This window comes from Erinaceus europaeus, chromosome 1, assembly GCF_950295315.1.
Source record: "Erinaceus europaeus chromosome 1, mEriEur2.1, whole genome shotgun sequence".
NCBI classification, from domain to species: Eukaryota; Metazoa; Chordata; class Mammalia; order Eulipotyphla; family Erinaceidae; genus Erinaceus; species Erinaceus europaeus.
Window position 1 is genome coordinate 32,795,458 of NC_080162.1, and position 20,093 is coordinate 32,815,550.

A 20,093-nucleotide genomic window follows, 5' to 3' on the forward strand; every position below is an offset into this window, starting at 1 on the left:
TCTAAATCCCACTACAAATCAGAATGGCATTCCCACACCAATAGAGCCTGAGACAGGGCCAGCAGCTGAACCATCTAGGATGGGCTAGAAACAGACCAAAATCTCAAATTGGCATTTATGCTGCTTTCCCAAACAGGTAGCTGACTCCTACATAGATGTGCTGGCCTGCTCGAATCACTGCAAACAGGCTCTTCTCCTTCTTCAGATTTTATTTATTTATTTACTTATTTGCTTATTTATTAATGAGAAAGATATGAAAGAAAGAAAGAACCAGACTTCACTCTGGTACATGTGCTACCAGGGACTGAACTCAGGACCTCATGCTTGAGAGAGAGTCCAGTGCAATAGGCTCTCTTCCAAAATGGACTCAAAACTAGGGCTGCTACACCCTAAGACTCATACATACTCTCACCCTAAATCCCTCCCCAGGAAAACTGAATCATTAATAAGGCACAGGCACCCGAGGATCTGAGAAGCACCATCTATAATGTGAAGCAGCCTGTATGTTTTTGAATCCAAGATGCCACTGATCACATAATACATAATTTTTCATTTTATGCAAGGAAAACATGATGCAGATTAAACTATTATGTTCAAATGCTAAAATATGAAAAATGTGTTCTAGCATCAATGAAATATTTTGATTTAGAAAAACCTTATAACATCATGAAGGAAAGATGACACAAATGAACAGTATCACACAAGATATGAAAATGTTAACACTCATAGGATGATGATGTCTGACTCATCTTTCCTACTTTTTTCAATTGTACATATTTTTCGATAGGATATGGTCTTATCATAAAAAGAAACTATTTTAATGGAAAATATTTCAAAGATATTCTCCATAGGGGGCAAGGCGAGGGAGAATTGAAGTTATGCTACAAGGTGCTAAGTAGATTTCCACCCTGGCACAGGCTACACAGCACTTTGACATGATAGTCTGACCCGGGTGAGCTTTCACTGCTGGTTTGCAGAGTGCTTACACTAGGTGTAGTAGTTCTCTAAGGAGGGCACAACCCAAAGCTACCACATTAGTGCTTCCAGAACCTTCCAGGAGCAGTATCATCAGACCCAGCCTGTCTCCTTTCTCAGGAGTATGCTAGAGGGCATGGGGGAGCAAAGAAGAGAAAATCAGAGAACTGGGGGCTGAAGTTGCCTGAAAGGAGCATCAGGACCATTTAAACCAAAGTCTGGTCCTATCTACCTCCAACCCAGTGCCCAGCTGCCCCTCAGATCCCATGCTCAGCTGTGTAGTGGCTACAGGAGCTGGCAGATATATCTCTGTCGTCTCCTTGATGATCTCTGAAACAGTTGGTCCAACAGCCTAGTTTTACTCATAGTTCCAAAACTGCCCTCCCCCTACAGGTCTGCCCGGCACCTGCCCAAACATCACATCACCACCCTCACGCTAACACCCTGTAATATTCTCTTTCCAGCTGTTTCATGCTGCTGAGATTCACTCGTAACATAATGTCAGCTCTTCAGGAAACTCTCATAACCAAATAGTCTGTCCTCAGGGTGAACAGCTTAGTGCTGGCCAAAGACAACATCCCGTGTGCCATTAGAGGACCCCAGGACAGGTGCCCACAGAGCTTGTACCCTCACCTGATGAGTTCGTACGTCTCTCCCAGGAGTGGGTTGAAAGGCTTACCAGTCCTCTCCCACTGCGAGGCCACAGCAGAGACAGCAAAGGCAGCCACTAACTGGAAACAAGGCACGGATGGGTAAGCAGGATGACTCAGGAGGTACATAGGCACTTAATTTCATGCCACTTTCTTCAAACCATGGAGAGAAGACTGCTTCCACTGTTTCCCACCCTCCTACCTCCCAGCCTGCTGCTTCCCTGCAGACCCTGTGGCAGCACCGGTCTGTCACACACACATACACTCACATACACATTCGCACACATGTGGACTCATGTATATATATGTGTGAACAAGTGCACCTATGCTGACATGTTTACATTTGTACACTCAGGCTGTGCGACCAACCATAAGGACCACAGAGCAACATAGCTGTTGAGAACACACCAGGACAAAATGCCCAAAAGACTGCGTGAGTCATTCTGGTCCTTCTCCCCTTGATGAGATGCTGTGTTCCCTACTATATGTAGCCAGACTATTATATGAAGTCACACTCATTAATAACTATGGTCGGGCCCAAGCAGTCCCGCTGCTGGCCCAAGTGCCCACCTGCATCCGTTCCAGGGGCTTCTGCTGGCAGGAGGCTTTGTGGAGGAGGTACACATGCTCCATATACTCCGTGATCCGTTGCAGGAAACTCAAGGGCTCATTGAAAGCGATTGGCATGGTAATCTTGGATAGTTCCTAGAAGGACGCAGCTCCAGTCAGCTCTCCCTGCAACACCACAGCCCTGCCCCTCCTCCAAGGATCTAACTTCCTGGAGACACACTCATTTCATGAGATCTTTTATACACCCAGAGAAGAATCCTATAATGACACTTAGTGGCTCTCCACCATTCAGAGAGCATTCCCTGATGCTGTGCATGGTGCTCTCATGTGATGCTAGGGAGTTGAGCCCAGGTCCTCATGCATGGCAAAGTGCATACTTTACCAGGTGAGCTAGCTCCCATTTTATGACTTTTTATTTTAAAACAAAACAAAAAAATTAAATAGAAATCTTTAAACAGCAAACATAAAATAAAACAAAAAGAGTCCCTAGAATCCTCTTGGGCACAACCCCTCTCCCCAGAGGAGTGCAACATGATGAGAAATATGAAAGACAAAGAACCGCTGGTGCAAACATACTTAACTTTGTAGTGGGTACACCCAGCAGGAAGTCAGTCTCGCTCTCCAGGACTGTTGTTTAAGTAGGATAAAGCAAGTGAGTCATTGGTTATGTACTAGTCTAAGTGGATCTTTTCCACTGTGGTTAAAAACTGGGATGGCGTGTGGGAGAAAAGAGATGCAGGCACAAGACAGAAGCAGCTAGGAAAATCCTGTCATCCAAATTGAAACAAATCAAAACAGTTCCTAACACTCCTGAAGAGATCTGGAAACAAGACCAGCCACTGCTTCCCTGCAGCACAGCATAGGGGCTGAGTTCTGGCACCTGGAGGGGCCTGGTGAGTCAGGAGACTGGACGAGAGAGGCACAAGTGGAGCCAATCCTTTGGTACCTTTGGTGATCAAAGGTCAGTGTTCCAGCCCAAGATGGAACAACCTATGAAACTGAGCTTATCAAATAGGCTTAACTCCAAGAACTGCTTCTGAAATATTTACTTATTTATTTATTTATTTGAGAGAAAAGGGGAAAGAGAGAACCAGAGCATCACTATGGCTCATGTAATGCTGGGGGACTGAACTTGAGACCTCATGCTGTTAAATCCAACACCCTTGCTACTGCACCACCTACTGGGCTACTAACTCCTGGAGTTATTTTAGAAAGGATACACTGGTTAGTTATACTGGTCAAGCTGTGCAGTACTAGTGAACAGATATACTGTTTGAAAACTGACAAAGAGTTTCTAATTGGTTCTGACTTTCTTTTTTTTTTTTTTTGGTGCCTGCACTAGGAACCCACTGCTCCTGGAGGCTATTTTTTCCTTTTTGTTGCCCTTGTTGTTTATCATTGTTGGTATTAATATTGTTTTTTATATTTATTTATTTATGTATTCCCTTTTGTTGCCCTTGTTGTTTTTTATTGTTGCAGTTATTATTGTTGTTGTTATTGATGTCATTGTTGTTGGATAGGACAGACAGAAGTGGAGAGAGGAGGGGAAGACAGAGAGGAGGAGAGAAAGATAGACACCTGCAGACCTGCTTCACCACTTGTGAAGGACTCCCCTGCAGGTGAGGAGCTGAGGGCTCGAACCTGGATCCTTACACCGGTCCTTGCACTTTGTAGAAAAATTGCTGATGGGACACAAATGAGTCCAATAGTAAACATAGTGTGTAAGATAATGGAAAATGTAGACACATGATTTTTTGATGATATTAAAGAACCAGGTTATCCTGAAAAGCAGGGTAATAGTATTGTGGTTGTGGGAAGAAATCAAAGAAAAAGGATATTATCCTTTAGAGGTACATAAGAAATAATATTTACAAATGAAATGATGTCTGGGACTGGCTTCCACCTGACCCGAGGGTGTTGGTGGCATGGGATCCCCACATGATTTTGGTTTTTCTCTAAGAGTCTGAAACTGCCCATGCTAACTTGTCCATGTTAAGTGTTGCTGTTTTTCAAGCAGTTGATAATAAAAAGGGAGAAGTGTCACCTCTTCAGGTGAGCACTCTGAGGGGTAAAGCCGAAGACAGCTGTGACAGGGGTAGAGAGGGCTGCTCCCTCGGGGACAGTGTGCCTATGCTCAGTTTTCCTCTGGATTCATCCATGGTCAGTCCCATGGGAAATGCAACACACAGCTGTCAGGCTGCCAAAAGCTTCCTTTGGGATTAGACTTCAAAGGGTCAAGATAGTAAGTCACTCTCATCACATAACCCCAGACACTGCTAATCTAAACTGCTCAGTCAAAACTGAAGTAGGTAAAAATGCTGGAAGGAAACACCCCTGAGCACACTACTGGGAAGACAACAGAGATTTACACGAAGCACATGCCCACACGCAAGCATAGCAGAGGTGCTGCCCAGGGTTGCAGGCTTCTGCTGAGAGGCCAGAGTGCAGTATCCTGGAGACAAACACACATCAAGTACCTAGGGCTTGGTTTGTAAGTATCCACCTGTTGTTTTATCCAACATCCACCCACAAAGGACCTCCAAGGGAGATAGGTGTACAGTTTAGTTATCAGTGATATTTAGTGAATTCCTCAGTTTCCATCATTTTCTGTATCATGTAAAGAAGTTTTCCAGATAGGTGAAGAGGGGTGAAGGAGAAACAGGATTTACTGACTATTCAGTATTTTTCTATAAGCCTAAAATCATTTCAAAATGTTGGAGAGAAATGACAATGTTTCCCATGGTGAAAAAAGAACAGATGGGGACAGGTGGTGGTACATCCAATTCAGCACACAAGTTACCATGTGTGAGGACCCAGGTTCAAACCTCTGCTCCTCACCTGAAGTGAAACAGGGATGCAGGCACCTCTCTTGTTCTCTCCTGCCCTATCTCCCTCTCCGCTCTCAATTCCATCAAATTAAATAAGAGGTGGGGGAGGGAACAGCTATCAGGAGTGGGAGATTTGTCATGTAGGCACCAAGCCCCAGCAATAACCCTGGTGGCAATTAAAAGAAGGGGAAAAGGAGAACTGAGATAGCTAAGACATTGGGGAAGAAGGAAAGCACTCTGTGAATGAGTGGTACATACTTCCATAGCCAGTGTGGCCCAGGCATAGTGAGGGGGCAGGCCCACCGCTGCATCTCACTCTCAACAAGCCAGAGTGCAGAAAGGCCACAAAGGAAATTCAGTTGGCTTCTGGATACTATTTCCTACTAATTGTGTTACATATTCTGAACTTGTGCTCTCTATCTCCTTCCAGGGAGAGGTGGGATGGGGCTCAAAATATATCCAGAAAGACACCATAAAGTTCCTAATGAAATAGTTTCTACTTAGACATAGATACCCTCCTCATCTACTTTCTATTATACTTCCCTCGGTCACTCCAGAGCTAACCTCATCAAAGTAAGGACTGCAAAAGCTGAATAAGAGCAAGAGACTGCTTTAACAATGACTCTTTAGTTACTATCAGGCCACCCCATCGTCTGAGGCCCTATTCGGGGAGTCTGAGGTTCCCAAACAGACATGATAGGCCTAGACCTTGAATAAATCCCTCTCTCCATTGTCTCTGGTCATCTCCATCCAGAAGAGCATAATGGACCCCTTTGGGGGCCCCCACAGGCCTTGTCCTCAATGTGTCCTGGAACCCCGCTTCCCCAGAACCCTGCCCTACTAGGGAAAGAGAGAGTCAGGCTGAGAGTATGGATTGACCTGCCAACACCCATGTTCAGCAGGGAAATAATTATAGAAGCCAGACTTTCCACCTTCTGCACCCCATAATGACCCTGGGTCCATACTCCCAGAGAGTAAAGAATAGGAAAGCTATCGGGGAGGGGATGGGACACAGAGCTCTGGTGGTGGGAACTGTGTGGAATTGTACCCCTCTTATCCTATGGTCTTGTCAGTGTTTCTAATATATATATATGGCCAATGGATGTCTCCCATTCCAAGCACTCAGTGACTACAAAATCATCTAACAATGCACTAAGTGCAAATCCATGCAATGTTTCCATGTCAAGAGTCTGAAGTATGGGCACCAGGAGATAGTTCACTCAAGAAAGTGTAAGGCCTGGGTTCAAGCACTGGCAGCACATGGGAGCATTGTGATGGCACCCAGAGGAGCTCCATGGGTCGAAAAGTAGTGCTGTGGTGTCTCTCCTATCATCTCCTACTCTCCAATCAAAGAATAAAGAACAGAAAACTTAGATGAGAAAGTCACCCAGTGATAAGATATATACATAGGGTCTTGGGTTCATTACCCAATGAGACACACACACACACAAAGCACAGACTTATTTTTTCAGGTTCAGGAAAATAGTTCACTTGAATAATGTGCTATTTTTCCACATGTGCAACCCAGGTTTGAGCCCAATATCCCCCTCATTGAACGAAGATTTAGTGCTGTAGTTTCTTTCTCACTTTGTATCTCTCTTTATATATGAGAAATAAAGAGGAAAAAAAAAGGCAGCACAAGATAATGAAGCCCCAAAAATGATCAGTAAAAAAAATTATTACCGGTGTAGGGATCCCGGTTCAAGCCCCCGGCTCCCCACCTGCAGGGGAGTCGCTTCACAGGTAGTGAAGCAGGTCTGCAGGTGTCTATCTTTCTTTCTTTCTTTTTTAATTTAATTTTATTTATTTATTTATTAATGAGAAAGGAGAGAGAGAGAAAAAAAAAAACAGACATCACTCTGGCACGTGTGCTGCGGGGGGATTGAACTCAGGACCTCATGCTTGAGAGTCTAGTGCCTTAGCCACTACGCCACCTCCCAGACCACACAGGTGTCTATCTTTCTCTCCCCCATCTCTGTCTTCCCCTCCTCTCTCCATTTCTCTCTGTCCTATCTAACAACGATGACATTAATAACTACAACAATAAAAAACAAGGGCAACGAAAAGGAAAATAAATACATAAATAAATAAATATTAAAAAATTATTTTCCTAATATTTGTAACTAACTTAACTCTGCTACTTCTTCCTGTTATGTATATATTTCCTCCTACTTTAGTAACACTATTTTGTGCAATTTATAAATAAGAAGTGTGCATTTTCTGCAACCAGTAGGGTGTAATAAAGTCACAAGAATTAAAAACATGTTTTCAAATGAGTCAGCCTGCACTTACCAAACCAATGCACTTCTTTAATATACTCCACACACTAAAGTCACTTCTGGTGAACATGGGGGCAGGTAGTGATGTCCTATAAAGAAGTGAAAGGGTAATGTAGGTGAGATTCATCTACTAAAACTAATGATTTTTATTCAATGACCATGTTTTCCTTTAGTTTCTATATCTAATATAAGCATTTCTCTCTTTGGCATGCCTGGAGAAAAGACTAGGCTGTGAGAAAGTCCCAAGGAAAGGCTTCTTCACTGATTCAGAGGAGAGCTAGGAGGTGGTGGTGGCCATAGGACAGCTCTCCTAGCATAGCTAGGGTAAAGGTGAGAGTGAGAGGCCCTGGGAAGTCATGTGCCGACCATGTGCTAGGTGTGTGCCAGCCATGTGCTGGCTGCCTGGAGCCGTAGTAGGACCAGGGACAGAGGCAGACTGCAGGGCATCAAGAGGAGAAAGGAAGAAAGTCCTGCTCTTGGCCCTTTTGCATGTGTTCGCTTCCCAAGATGCCTTGCTTTTGAGGCCCTCTCCCTACCAGGTACCTGGGGGACATCATAATCATGTCTGAGTCTTGCTGGCTGGATCAGGAACACCTGGCAAGGGAGATCTGTAAATCTGAGGTTGGGGTGAAACACTGTACCCCTCAGAGAGGAGGGCACCCTGGGAAGCCATGCTGGACCTGGCATATCCCATGGGGTAAGGCAGTAGTGACAAGGAGTGTCCTGCTGACTTCTAGTTCAGTGTGAGCCACCTAGGGTTCTGCATTTGCATCAGGAGGACCTCACTGGCACCTGCACTATGACACCTGGCCCTCAGGACATGTCAGTGCACATTCTTACTCAGGCAGGACCCCAGCTCCCCTTGGGGATGGCACATCAGGGCTGCTGGGTCAGAACGCATTGGTTTTAGTGGGCAGGAGGAAGAAGAGAACATGGTGACTAGGGATGAAATGCCATGCGCACAATCACGGTTGTTCATGTCCTCTTCTCCAGTACCTGCCACCTGGGTGTCCAGCCCTCCTCTCCAGCCTGGACACCCACAGCAAGCAGAGGGAGAAAAAGAGGGCAGAGGACTCTGAAGAGACTCAGGACAGGCCCAGGATGACCCTCATCTGTAAATAGGAAGAAAGGTGGTAGTAAAGTAGAGGGAGGTGAAGAGATCCCATTAGAAGCAGGGCAGACAGGTTCTAATGTGGGGAAGATTGGCTATATATAACAGAATTCCTGAGGGAGAAGGTGGTGGTTCAGCCATTGGGAGAGTCAACTTCAGTCTTGAGTCTCAAAGGATGGAAGTGGCTCAGACAATTCCTTTGTCAGTGACACTGTTCCAGCATGCAAAGAAGAGTTGGACTATGGGGGAGTTCCAGTGAGAGTAGCCAGGATAGTGGGGAGAAGATCATTTTAAAGAGAGTCAGCCAGGTGGGGCCAGGAGGAAGGAGGGAGTGAAGCAGACTCAGAGCACTGAGGAGGGTGACAGCACAGGCCGTGTTCGAAGAACCCTGACTGCCCTTGCACTGAGCACTCAACAACACTGCTGCCCATTGGAGAGAGCACCTGAGACCTCCAGGTAGAGAAACCTGAGGTATGCGGCCTAGAGCTCAGGCAGGTCTGCATGATCCAGATCAGCACAAGTCACCATTCCACATCACTGTTCCCTAGGCTCCACCCAGCTTGTCCTGCCCATGTACTCATTTGTACCACTGAAGACTCAGGTCACTGTTATCAGAATCTGTCTGTGGAAACTGAATGTGGCAGAGCAGGAAAAACATGTTCTCGCTGCATTAACTGAACCATCTGCAGAGACCTTTGGGATCAGAGGTCAGCATGGGGCAATGGGACAAAAACATTTGAGAAACTGGAGGGAGGTGCTAACCCTCTCTCTCAGGGTTCATGCATTCAGGCAGGACAAAGTCTTCGTCATCATTGAGCATCAGTGGTGAAGAAGTGCCGCCCCCAGTCACACAGGCCATGGAGTCCACAGAAGCTTTTGTCTGAGTAGGGTCCTGGCTTCTATCAGAGGCACAACCCCAGTGATGCTGGGCAGGATGTCGTCAGCTGAGGACTGAGAGCTAACAAAGCCCTGATGGCATGTTTGGGGGGGCTCCAGGCACATGGAAGAGTCAAAGCATAGATGTAGGGCCACATACCTGTGCTTCTGAATTCCATTCTCTTGAGGGGGCCTCTCCCCAACTTTTCCAATCCCATTACTTTTGCTGGTGTCCACAAGAATCACCCCTGGGACTCTTGGATTTGCCTCTGAAAATTCCCCAGAAGAGTTATCAGAATCAAAGCCTGCACAAGACAAGCAAAAGGGTAATTCTCATAGGACTTGGAGCACAGAGAAGCTGACATCCTAGCATCCTAGCAGAATATCAGAAGCTCTAAATTGTTTTTTTTTTTTTTACAAAGAAAAATGACCCGTTAGTTTATTTGCTTAAAAAGTGAATTCTGTATAGCCTTCCACTCAGATCTTTTTTTTTTTCTAAATTGTTTTTGAGGGACACATTTCAGTATAACTAACTGAATCCCAAGAAGCAAGGGTTGGGCAGAGGGTGCAGTAGTACACTAGGAGCTTCCCATAAAAAAGCACCCATTCTGACATGAATAGCAAGCACTCCACAGTCCCTGAGTCAGGCTGTGTGCCACCCCAGTCTGAGAACAGAAGTTATTGTCATTTAATCATCCTCTGGGTAGTCAACCCTCCCTCCCCTCCCCGCATGCATACCCATCTCCAGACACCCATCTGCTGTCTGTAATAGATTTATGGGCAGGCTCTTCATTTGGTTCTAAAATATAACTTGTGAAAGTTGGCACAAGAAGAAAATTCACCAGGCAGCTCACTGTGAGGATCTCAAACCAGCAAACAGTAACAGTAATGCTAAGGGTTTGGTCTGCATCAAAGTACACAATCTATGGACAGCTCTGAGAGACTGAACTTGGTGGGAGTGACAGTGGGGGTGGGTCACAATCAAGCTGGCTCTCCCAGAAAACCCAACACCTGCCTTAGAGTCCCACCAAAGGCCATGAACCTGACCTGCCACCGGGACACTTGTCTATACATGGGTAAAGAGAAAAATCTGCTCTTCACTTCAGCCAGTGCAATTCACCTAGCACACTCTGTTCCACAGCAAGTCAGAACTTGGGCAAACTTGGCCAGGCAGAGTAAGGGGCTACCAGCTTGCTGGCAGTCAGATCCAAACTGGAATATTTCAGGGAGGACTTAGAGCTCCCAGAACAAGGAGAAGGAGAAGGGAAGGAGCCAAGGTCAGAAGGACAGCTATCAGACCCAAGACACACACAGATCTTCTCTAAGGTTCCCTGGGAATGAACATAAACCACTTTCCTGGGCGGAGGGTAGATAGCATAATGGTTATGCAAACAGACTCTCATGCCTGAGGCTCCAAAGTCCCAGGTTCAAGGTTCAATATTCCCCCAACCCCCCTCACCCCCGCCACCACCATAAGTCAGAGATGAAAAGTGCTCTGGTTAAAAAAAAACAAAAAAACTTTCCTTCATATGGACAGATTGACAAAATGTTGCAGTGAGATCACAAAATGATTTTGAAAAGATGTATTAAAAATGAACCTCTAACAACAATGGACATAAATATGGCCACCAGGAGCAGTGGGTTCATAGTGCAGTCATCGAGCCCCAGTGATACTCCTGGAGGCAAAAAAAAAAAAAAAAAAAAAAAAAAAGAACCTTTAGGGGCTGGGTGGTGGCACATCTTGTTAAGTGCACGTTACAATGTGCACCCAGGACCCAGGTTCAAACCCCCAATCCCCACCTTCAGGGGGAAAGTTTCACAAGTGGTGAAGCAGTGCTGCAGATCTCTCTCTGCTTCTCTCACTCTCTGTCTCTCCCTTCCTCTCAATTTCTGGCGGTCTCTACCAAATAAAGACGATGAAAAAAATTTAATGAACCTGTAGGGCTGAGGAGATAGCACTGTGGATACTGATGTAGTTTTGGCTAATAATGGTGGTCAGACACACAGAAGACTCAAGGCTAAAGTTTATTAGAACAGACAAGTCAAGAAACAGTCACCAAGGAGGTGATGGGCAGCTGGTAAAGGACCAACTGTGAACTGAGTGCTGGGGAGGATCTGCATTTGTACTGTAGAAAATATAGGCCTTAAAACAACAAGGGCAACAAAAGGGAATAAATAAATTAAATAAATTAATTAATTTAAAAATATATATATAGGCCTTGAGGAAGTGGAGCTCACCTGTGAAGTGGCCTTTCAGAGCTCACTCTCACCTGGCCAGCCTGCATCCCTTTATCTGTATTTCATGTATACATGAAAAGCTCTCATGCTAATGTATTGATTCCTAGAGGAAGTTGTTACCTGCTAAAGTTCTCCACTTAATGACTGCTAGTTTAGCTGCTTTAAAAAATTTTTTTAATATTTATTTATTTTCCCTTTTGTTGCCCTTGCTGTTTTTCATTGTTGTTGTAGTTATTATTGTTGTTGTTATTGATGTCGTCGTTGTTGGATAGGACAGAGAGAAATGGAGAGAGGAGGGGAAGAAAGAGAGGGGGAGAGAAAGATAGACACCTGCAGACCTGCTTCACCACCTGTGAAGTGACTCCCCTATAGGTGGGGAGCCGGGGGCTAGAACCGGGAGCCTTACACTAGTCCTTGCACTTTGCACCATGTGCGCTTAACCTGTTGTGCTACTGCCCGACTCCTGTTTAACTGCTTTCTAAATGATGGTACAAAGAGAGCAATGTTATGGACATTAAGGCAGAGAGAGGGGAAAGGAAGCTCACTGCAACCTCACATGACAAACCTATGTGCCCCCTGGGGCAACACGTCTGGGAACAGTGCAGAGATGTTAGGGAAGGGGTCCACCAGTTCCCAGTGAAAGGTAACTTCCCATGAGCCCCTGGAGAGAAGGCTAGGCCAGGCATTGTTCCCCAACAACCACTCCATGTAGTAGGATTCAACTGTAAGCTACCACTGGTGATTGGACAGGTTATACAGACCAAATGTGCTACATGGAGCATATCAGCTATGACTTAACAATCTCACCACAGAATCAGTAAGGAGCTGAGATCTTTTCCTGTATGGGTTCTGGGTAAGACTTAACAATCTTAGGCTGCTAGTCTACTATATAGTACAATGTCAGAACCCACAAACAAGGTTGTGGTGGGGAGAGGGACACATGGTTGAAGAACTCTGATTCTGGTAAGCATCCTGACAGGCACCAGAGATGTCTGACAGGGACATCAAAACATATCCTGAGGAGGGGGAGACAGTTCCAGCCACCAGGAAGATCGTTTTGTAGTACTGGGTACCGTCACAGTGGCAATAGCTACAGCAGTGGGCCTTCTGCTTTAGAAAGATCACCACTAAAAAAAAATCTGGCTGCAGCAGTTCAAAGTTGCTATTTTTATATTTCTATACAGTAGGAGGAGAAAAAGGACTAGAATAGTCTTCTGAAGTCCCTTGTGACCAATAATACTCCTTCACAGAAAAGAAAACGTTAATATTCTCAATGTTGCCAGGTAGGGATTGAGGAAGAAGCAGAAATGGCCATCAGGAATCTTAGTTTCCAGGTCTCACCAGGTCATGGTACCTGCTGCATATGGTGTAGGGCCATTTTTTGCCAGTGATGGGGACAGGGGCTGATCTAAGCAAAAGTGCATATATCCATCCCAGGCTATCCTTCCCTGACCTTGTATATGCAAGCACACTCACACACACACACACACACACACACACACACACACACACACACACACATTCCAAACAATTCTCAATTAACATCACCACTGTCTTCTAAACTAAGAATGCTTACCCCCAACTCCAAATAGTCATGTGAAAAGCAAACTGAGATATTAAAAGCTGCTATGAAAGTAAACCAAGTTTTTTGGCAATCTTTAAGCAATGCAAAGCCAGACATAGTTGCAAAAAAGAACAATAAGTGTTTGACCATGAAGCATAAAGAATATAATAATATTAATTATTTCTTAGTATTCAAATAAAAGTATTTATACTCGGGAGTCAGGCAATAGCACAGCAGGTTAAGCACACATGGTGCAAAGCACAAGGCCCAGCATAAGGATCCCAGTTCGAGCCCCCGGCTCCTCACCTGCAGGGGAGTTGCTTCACAAGCAGTGAAGCAGGTCTGCAGGTGTCTTTCTCTCCCCATCTCTGTCTTCCCCTTCTCTCTCCATTCCTCTCTGTTCTATCCAACAACAATGGCATCAATAACTACAACAATAAAAAAGGGCAACAAAAGGGAATGAATAAATAAATATTTAAAAAAGGAAAGTGAAAAAAAGTAATTTATAAAAAAATTTATACTCAGGTTGATTTTGTTTCTCATCTACCAGGTTTATCAGTGGTGTTCAGTGCCTAAATTATGAATCCACTGCTCCCAGGTTCCATCCTGTTAACCCCCCCTTTTCTTTTCTATTATGATAGAGAGCAATAGGGAGAAGGCAGAGAGAGAGAGAGAGAGAGAGAGACCCGCAGCCATATCCACTCTTCATGAAGCTTCTTCCCCCCCCTTACAGGTGGGACCTTGAACATGGATCCTCACACATGGTAACTTGTATACTACTAGTTGTGCCACTACTTGGCCTCTAGGTCAACTCTTTTAAAGACTAGAAATTCAGCTGTCCTGTCCTATTATCTCCTGTCGTTCAAAGTCAGGCTTGCCCTGCAAACTTGGGGTAGGGGATATGGCCAGGACCATACCACACCTCTACCCCGGAAGGCAATACTACATCCCCTCACATCCTAATGGCTGAGTCTGAAACTGGATCAAGGTGGGGTTCATTGAAGTCCCCTACAGTGAGCCCCTCCTCTCCCAACTCACCTGTGACAGCATCAAAGAATTCCTCCTCGCAGTCCATCCTCCAGCAGCCAGCTCCCAGTCTGTCTGGTGGGCTCTCTACTGAATCATCGCCTGGAGCTACATTGATAGTGCAAATAACCTTAACTGTGAGCTGTGGGTGCAAATCCAATCAGCACTGGAGATCTAAAGGGAGAAAACATTGGTGGCACACTTAACTTCCAGAAGTATGATAGTCTGAAAATACTCATCACCATTCTTGAAATTAATCTCAATTAGATCTAGGCGAAAGAATAAGATGAATTGTCTTATAATAAATGCATGATTTAAAAAAGTATACATGAGAGGAAATATTAATAGAAACATACATCAGAGAATAACAGATCAATTAGTAATCATCAGGAGAGTTATTTTTAAAAGTCATTATCTATAATTGTACTAAAAAAAAAAGAGGGTAGGAAGACTAATTTGGGGTAAGTCACATGGACAGTTTAAGAGGTAGGTTACTTTAAGCAAGATAGTCATTCACTCATCTGGGGTCCTAGCACATGCCACAAGTCCTGCTGGTGGTCACTGAAAACTGTTATCAGAAACTACAAAGGTGGTTATAAACAGATGGGAAATTATGTTAAGATGCTGATTTTTATATCAACCTATTTTTCAATTCTAGAAAATTATACTGCTGTCAGATAAGTTAGCTGTTAACCAGCATAAACGGAAATCAACTCACTCAAAATTATTCTATCTAGGTTATTTTGGTAGAGTTCATGCATATTAACTTCTCCCATCATGAAGAGCAGTTTGGAAAAAGGTAAGAGACTAAAGTAAAACTTTGTCCCAAAGGTTTGGCTTTCAGTGAAAATAAGCAAATTCTACTGCCAGGCTCAGGACTAATTAGTGCCTCAGTTAACTCTTCCAACGACTAGCAGAATAAAGGCAGTTTTCTAAATAAATAAAACAAAACAAAAGAAGAAGAAAAGGAGAGAGAAAGAAAGAAAGAAATGGAGAGATAGAGAAGAAGGAAAAAAAAACACATTTTATCAGGAACCATGGACTGGGCTAGGAGAATAGCATAATGGTTATGCAAAATACTTATATTTTCCTGCCTGAGGCTCCAAGGTCCCAAGTTTGATTCCTAGCACAGCACCACCAAGCCAGAACTAAGCAGTGCTGGGTGCAGGGGGCGGCATGGATGATGATATGAAGATAGAACCCAGTATCTTTCTCCAATTCTGTGAGACAGGGGAGCAGGAAGATCCCAAGGGAGGAGCATGCGCCCTGTCCTTAGAGCAGCTGCTGGGCACCTGGGTGCTGGGAAATTGTGCAGATGCAGTCACATCTGCCATGTTGTCACCTCAGGCTACTGCTAGTTCCTGCGAGAGTTGGGACATTCTCGGAGTGCCTGTTTCGCCATGTTGTGCCCTCAGGGCATTGTCTATTTCCCTGCAATATTTGGAGTGCTTTGGTCACTCCTCCCCCCTCCCATTCTCACGAAAGTTATTATCCTATCCCGGAGTGCTATGGTTACTCCTCCCCCTTCCCATTCTTGTGAAAGCTGTTCCTATAAAAGCCCTTCTTCTTCCGCACCTCACTATCTTGCCAGCGCTTCACTTCGGTGTTCAGACGCAGGAAAGGTTACTGTGTGAGGTGGCCATATTCACTACCTCCACATGGCCCAACCTGTTTCTCTAGCACCCAACTCTGAGGTGCCAGCGCAAATAAAGATTTGTGTTCCCTCTTCGCTCCGGACCTTCTCTCTCTCTTCTCCGCGGCACACAACAACATCTGGCGCCCAACGTGTCCCGCACTCACGCCCGGCCTGAGGTCCAGAAAAGTCGCCCAGACACAGGTAAGTGGCAGCTGCCTGACTCTGTGGCCCTGCATTTCCTCTCACCATGAGATTTTTTTCGTTTTATGAGGAGGTGTCCCAGACATTATCTCCTTCTCTCCTGGGACAGGTTCTTGCTCTCAGAGACACTTTAATTTTTGCTACACTGTGGGTTCTCATAGCTATAATCACTACTTACAAGATATGTACGTACAACGTGGTCTGCCATGAGGATAAGTGACCTTGAGGCTGAGATACGAGAGTTAAAGCATATGTGCTTAAGATGCCCTAAGTGATCAACAGCTAGTCCCAAAACTTCCGTCCCCACAGACACGTACACATGTTCGGACACTCCTCCTTTGACCCCGCCCCCAGCTGCCACGGTTTCGGCTTCCCCTGAGGCTTCCGGTTCTCTAACCCCGCCCCCTGCTGATACCTCATCACTAAGAGATCCTGAGGTTTCTGCTTCGATCCCGCCCCCTGCTGATACCTCATCATTAAAAGACCCTGAGGTTTCCACTTCCACCCCTCCCCCTGCTGATACCTCATCATTAAGAGACCTTGTGGTGGAGATACAGCAGTTAAAGGATATGTTTTCAGCGTTTAGAGACCTTAAATCTTTTGCAGTCTGTCCCAAGAGCTCCGTCCCTGTAGATACGCGCTCAGTTTCCCCTGTAGCCACTATGGCAGCTTCCACTTCTGTAACTCTTTCCCCCGCGTCATCAGACCAAGTCCACACCTTCCCGGTAAATATGGCCCCCAATAGACAAAACCCTCAGGTGTGGCACCCTTACTCCTCCAAAGAGCTCAGAGCACTCAGACAAGCCGTGAAGGAGGACAGTTTTCACGCTTCATGGACCAAGTCCATTTTAAGGAGTTTTTACCAGCATCTAAATACACCCCAGGAATGGAAAGACCTGGTTTGTGATGCATTGCCAGACCCCCTCTATCTACAATGGAAGGCATGCTTCCGCGACGAATGCTCTAGACAATCGCAGGAAAATAGTAACAAACAGATAGTATGGAATTTTGATGCATTGTTTGGAGTAGGAGAGTTTGAAACTGGAACTCAGCAGGCAGAAGCCAAGTTTCCAACCGGTTATTTTGAACAGTTATGCATCTGCGCAACACAAGCATGGGAAAGGTTAACCCCAACCACAGTAGAGGCCTCAGTCCCTATTAACTCTCTTCGCCAAAACACTGATGAATCCTTAGCGAATTTCATCTCAAGGGTGAGGCAAACCTTAGAGAGAAAGGTTTATAATCCTGAAATCCTCTCTTTCCTCCTGCGTTCTGTTGTCTGGGATGGCATGATACCACAATTCCATCAGGCATGCCTTAGTCTTAAACACCTACACCCAGATAATTGGATTTAAGCGACACAGGAACTTACATCAGGCAATTATGGGGCACCCGCTACGACACAGGTTTATGCAATTACCTCACGTAATCAAAATGGGGCCTGCTTTCAGTGCAATGGCCAAGGGCACTGGCGTAACCAATGTCCAGATAAGCTGTGACCACGCCTCCAGTCAGGGCAACCCCGCCTCCAGTCAGGGCAACCCCGCTTTCAGTCATGGAGCTCAAAACCTCGGACAATTTGTCCCAGATGTCGTAGAGGGTTTAATTGGAAGAGAGATTATTGGTCCAAATTTCATAAAGATGGCACGCCCCTGAATGGTACAAATTCGGGGCCTGAGATTTTGTGGACCACTCCTGTTTTAGAACACGGTCACCCTACTATGACAGTAAGGATTGGCAATATTCTTTTTAAGTTTTTGATTGACACGGGGGCAGAAAAGATTATTTTAAAGCAAGCAGAGGTTCCCCAAAATTGGGAACTCCTCCAGGACCCCATATACACAGGGTTGGAGGGGTGACCCAATCATTTCTCACATGAGATTCGCTCATGTGGGAAGACCTGGAAGGTTCTACCAGACACTTTCGCCCTCTGGTAGCTGATATTAGCACCAACCTATTGGGCAGAGATCTTCTGGAATGTCTTGATGTTAGGATATCCACAGATGCCTCTGCAGAGCGTAACACCCGCTCCTGTGAGACCAGATCTAATCAGCACCCCCAATACTAACTGCCACTGTTCGTATACAAACTCCCCGCTTAGCCTGGCTTTCTAATGAGCCTGTCTGGGTGGAACAGTGGCCTTTACCTAGGGATAAGCTAGAAATTTTAAAAGAGCTCGTCCGAGAGCAGTTGTCCTTGGGACACATTCGTCATTCTCGAAGCCCATGGAATACAACTGTCTTTGTGATTAAAAAGCGCTCAGGAAAATGGCGCCTCCTCCAAGATCTCTGTATGGTTAATAAAACCATGCAGGTCTGGGGCTCCCCCCAAAGGGGTTTGCCTCTTGCTTCTGCAATTCCCACAGGAATTCCAATCATAGCTACTGATATACAAGATTATTTTTTCTCTATTCCCTTGCATCCGCAAGATTGTAAATGTTTTGCCTTCTCTGTTCCTTCTATTAATAATGCCAGCCCTGCCGATAGATTTGAATGGGTGGTGCTGCCCCAGGGCATGGCCAATAGTCCTACAATTTGTCAAGAGGCTGTTAAATCTGCCCTTGTCCCATATATCCATAAGGGCCTTAATGTTTTTCATTACATGGATGACGTCTTAATATGGGGAAAATCAGATACAGATCTCTGTGCCCTACGTGATTTTCTCATTCCTGCATTAAAGAAAAGCAGCCTTAATGTGGCTCCTGAGAAGATACAGCTAATTCCTCCAATATCTTTTTTAGGTTCAGAGATTTCTCTAATGCAAATTTGTCCCTTAAAACCTAGTGCTACTTTTCCTTCTAACCTCACTCTTGCTTCTTTACAAAGTTTTCTTGGAAATTTAAATTGGCTTAGGCAGTATCTTTATCTGCCTACAAGCTGCCTCCAACCACTGTTTGACCTGTTAAAAGGAAACAAACAGCCCTCCTTAAAACGTAGGTTAATTCCCGAGGCCTCCTTGGCACTGGAAAGGGTTAACCAGGCCCTCCAGGACATGCACCTTGTTCGATTCTCCCCCTCCTCTCCGGTAAACCTTCTAATCTTTAACTCCACCCCCACAGTAGTAGGGGCATTGTGGCAGAACCATGGGGTTCTCGAGTGGCTTCACACGCCAGTATGTGGAGCTCCAAGACTCCTCACTGAGACAGATGCATTAGCATTCATGGTTCGCCAAGGAAGAAATAGGTCTGTGCAGGTCTTAGGGAAAGAACCAGATTTGATTATTCTGCCCTTTTCTCTCACAGATACAGAGTGGCTCATACGCCATCATTCCTGCTTTGCCATAAGCTTCGTGGGGTTTCCAGGAAAAATAGATAACCATTTTCCTTCTAATAAATTGATAGCTTCTTTACCTCTTTTGCCTCTACTAGCACCTAAACTTTTCTCTCGAGAGTCCATTCCTTCTGCTCCTACAGTCTTCACTGATGGTGGAAAAAAGGGAGCTGCTGCCCTTATATATTACCCAGACAAACAACCCCCTAAACCTCTCTTTACTGAGCTTCCTGAGAATTCCCCTCAGTACAAAGGACTTTATGCTGTTTTCCTTGCATTAAAAGCTGTACCAGAATCCTTCAACCTTTTTTTCTGACAGTGTGTATACTGTTAACTTACTTCCATGGCTTGCTCATTCCTATGTGAAAATTGATGACAACCCACTTTCCCCTCTCTTGATTCAAATCGCCTCTATGCTCTCTTCTCGAACCCAACCACTATATATTCAGCACCTTCATTCCCACAGCCGTCTTCCTGGTGCCCTGTCCGAAGGGAATGCTGCAGCTGACCACCTTGCCTCCACAGGAGCTCTCCTAGTCTCTGTCTCTGATCCTGCTGATTTCCATTCTCTAACCCATGTTAATCTTAAAGGCCACCGAGCTCGATTTCCTGATGTTCCTTTACCACAGTTAAAACATATCCTAGCTACATGCTCTTCCTGTGCAAGTCTCATAAAAACACCTGCTATTCAGACTCTTGGTGTTAACCCCTGAGGCTTAAAAGCTAATGCTATTTGGCAAATTGATGTCACCCACATACCAAACTTTGGCAAACAAAAATATGTGTTTGTCTCAATTGATACCTTTTCTAAATTTATGTGGGCAACAGCTCAGACAGGAGAAAGCTCTAAAAAGCTTATAAGCCATTTGC

The 20,093-nt window shown here is 45.1% G+C and overlaps 1 protein-coding gene across 2 annotated transcripts in view; it reads right to left on the minus strand.

Moving 5' to 3' along the window:
• OSBPL2 (oxysterol binding protein like 2) overlaps window positions 1-20,093 on the minus strand; it is a 68,084-nt gene that overhangs the window by 17,040 nt on the left and 30,951 nt on the right. The window contains exons 2-6 of one of the 2 annotated variants that reach the window (XM_007520307.3): window positions 14,130-14,291; window positions 9,450-9,558; window positions 7,316-7,391; window positions 2,196-2,330; window positions 1,609-1,706 (exon numbers count right to left, since the gene is read on the minus strand). In XM_007520307.3, coding sequence (XP_007520369.1) covers window positions 1,609-1,706; window positions 2,196-2,330; window positions 7,316-7,391; window positions 9,450-9,558; window positions 14,130-14,166 — 455 coding nt within the window. In that variant the 5' untranslated portion in view covers window positions 14,167-14,291. Of the gene's footprint in view, window positions 1-1,608; window positions 1,707-2,195; window positions 2,331-7,315; window positions 7,392-9,449; window positions 9,595-14,129; window positions 14,292-20,093 lie in introns of both variants that reach the window. The other variant, XM_007520306.3, reaches the window with a different exon arrangement.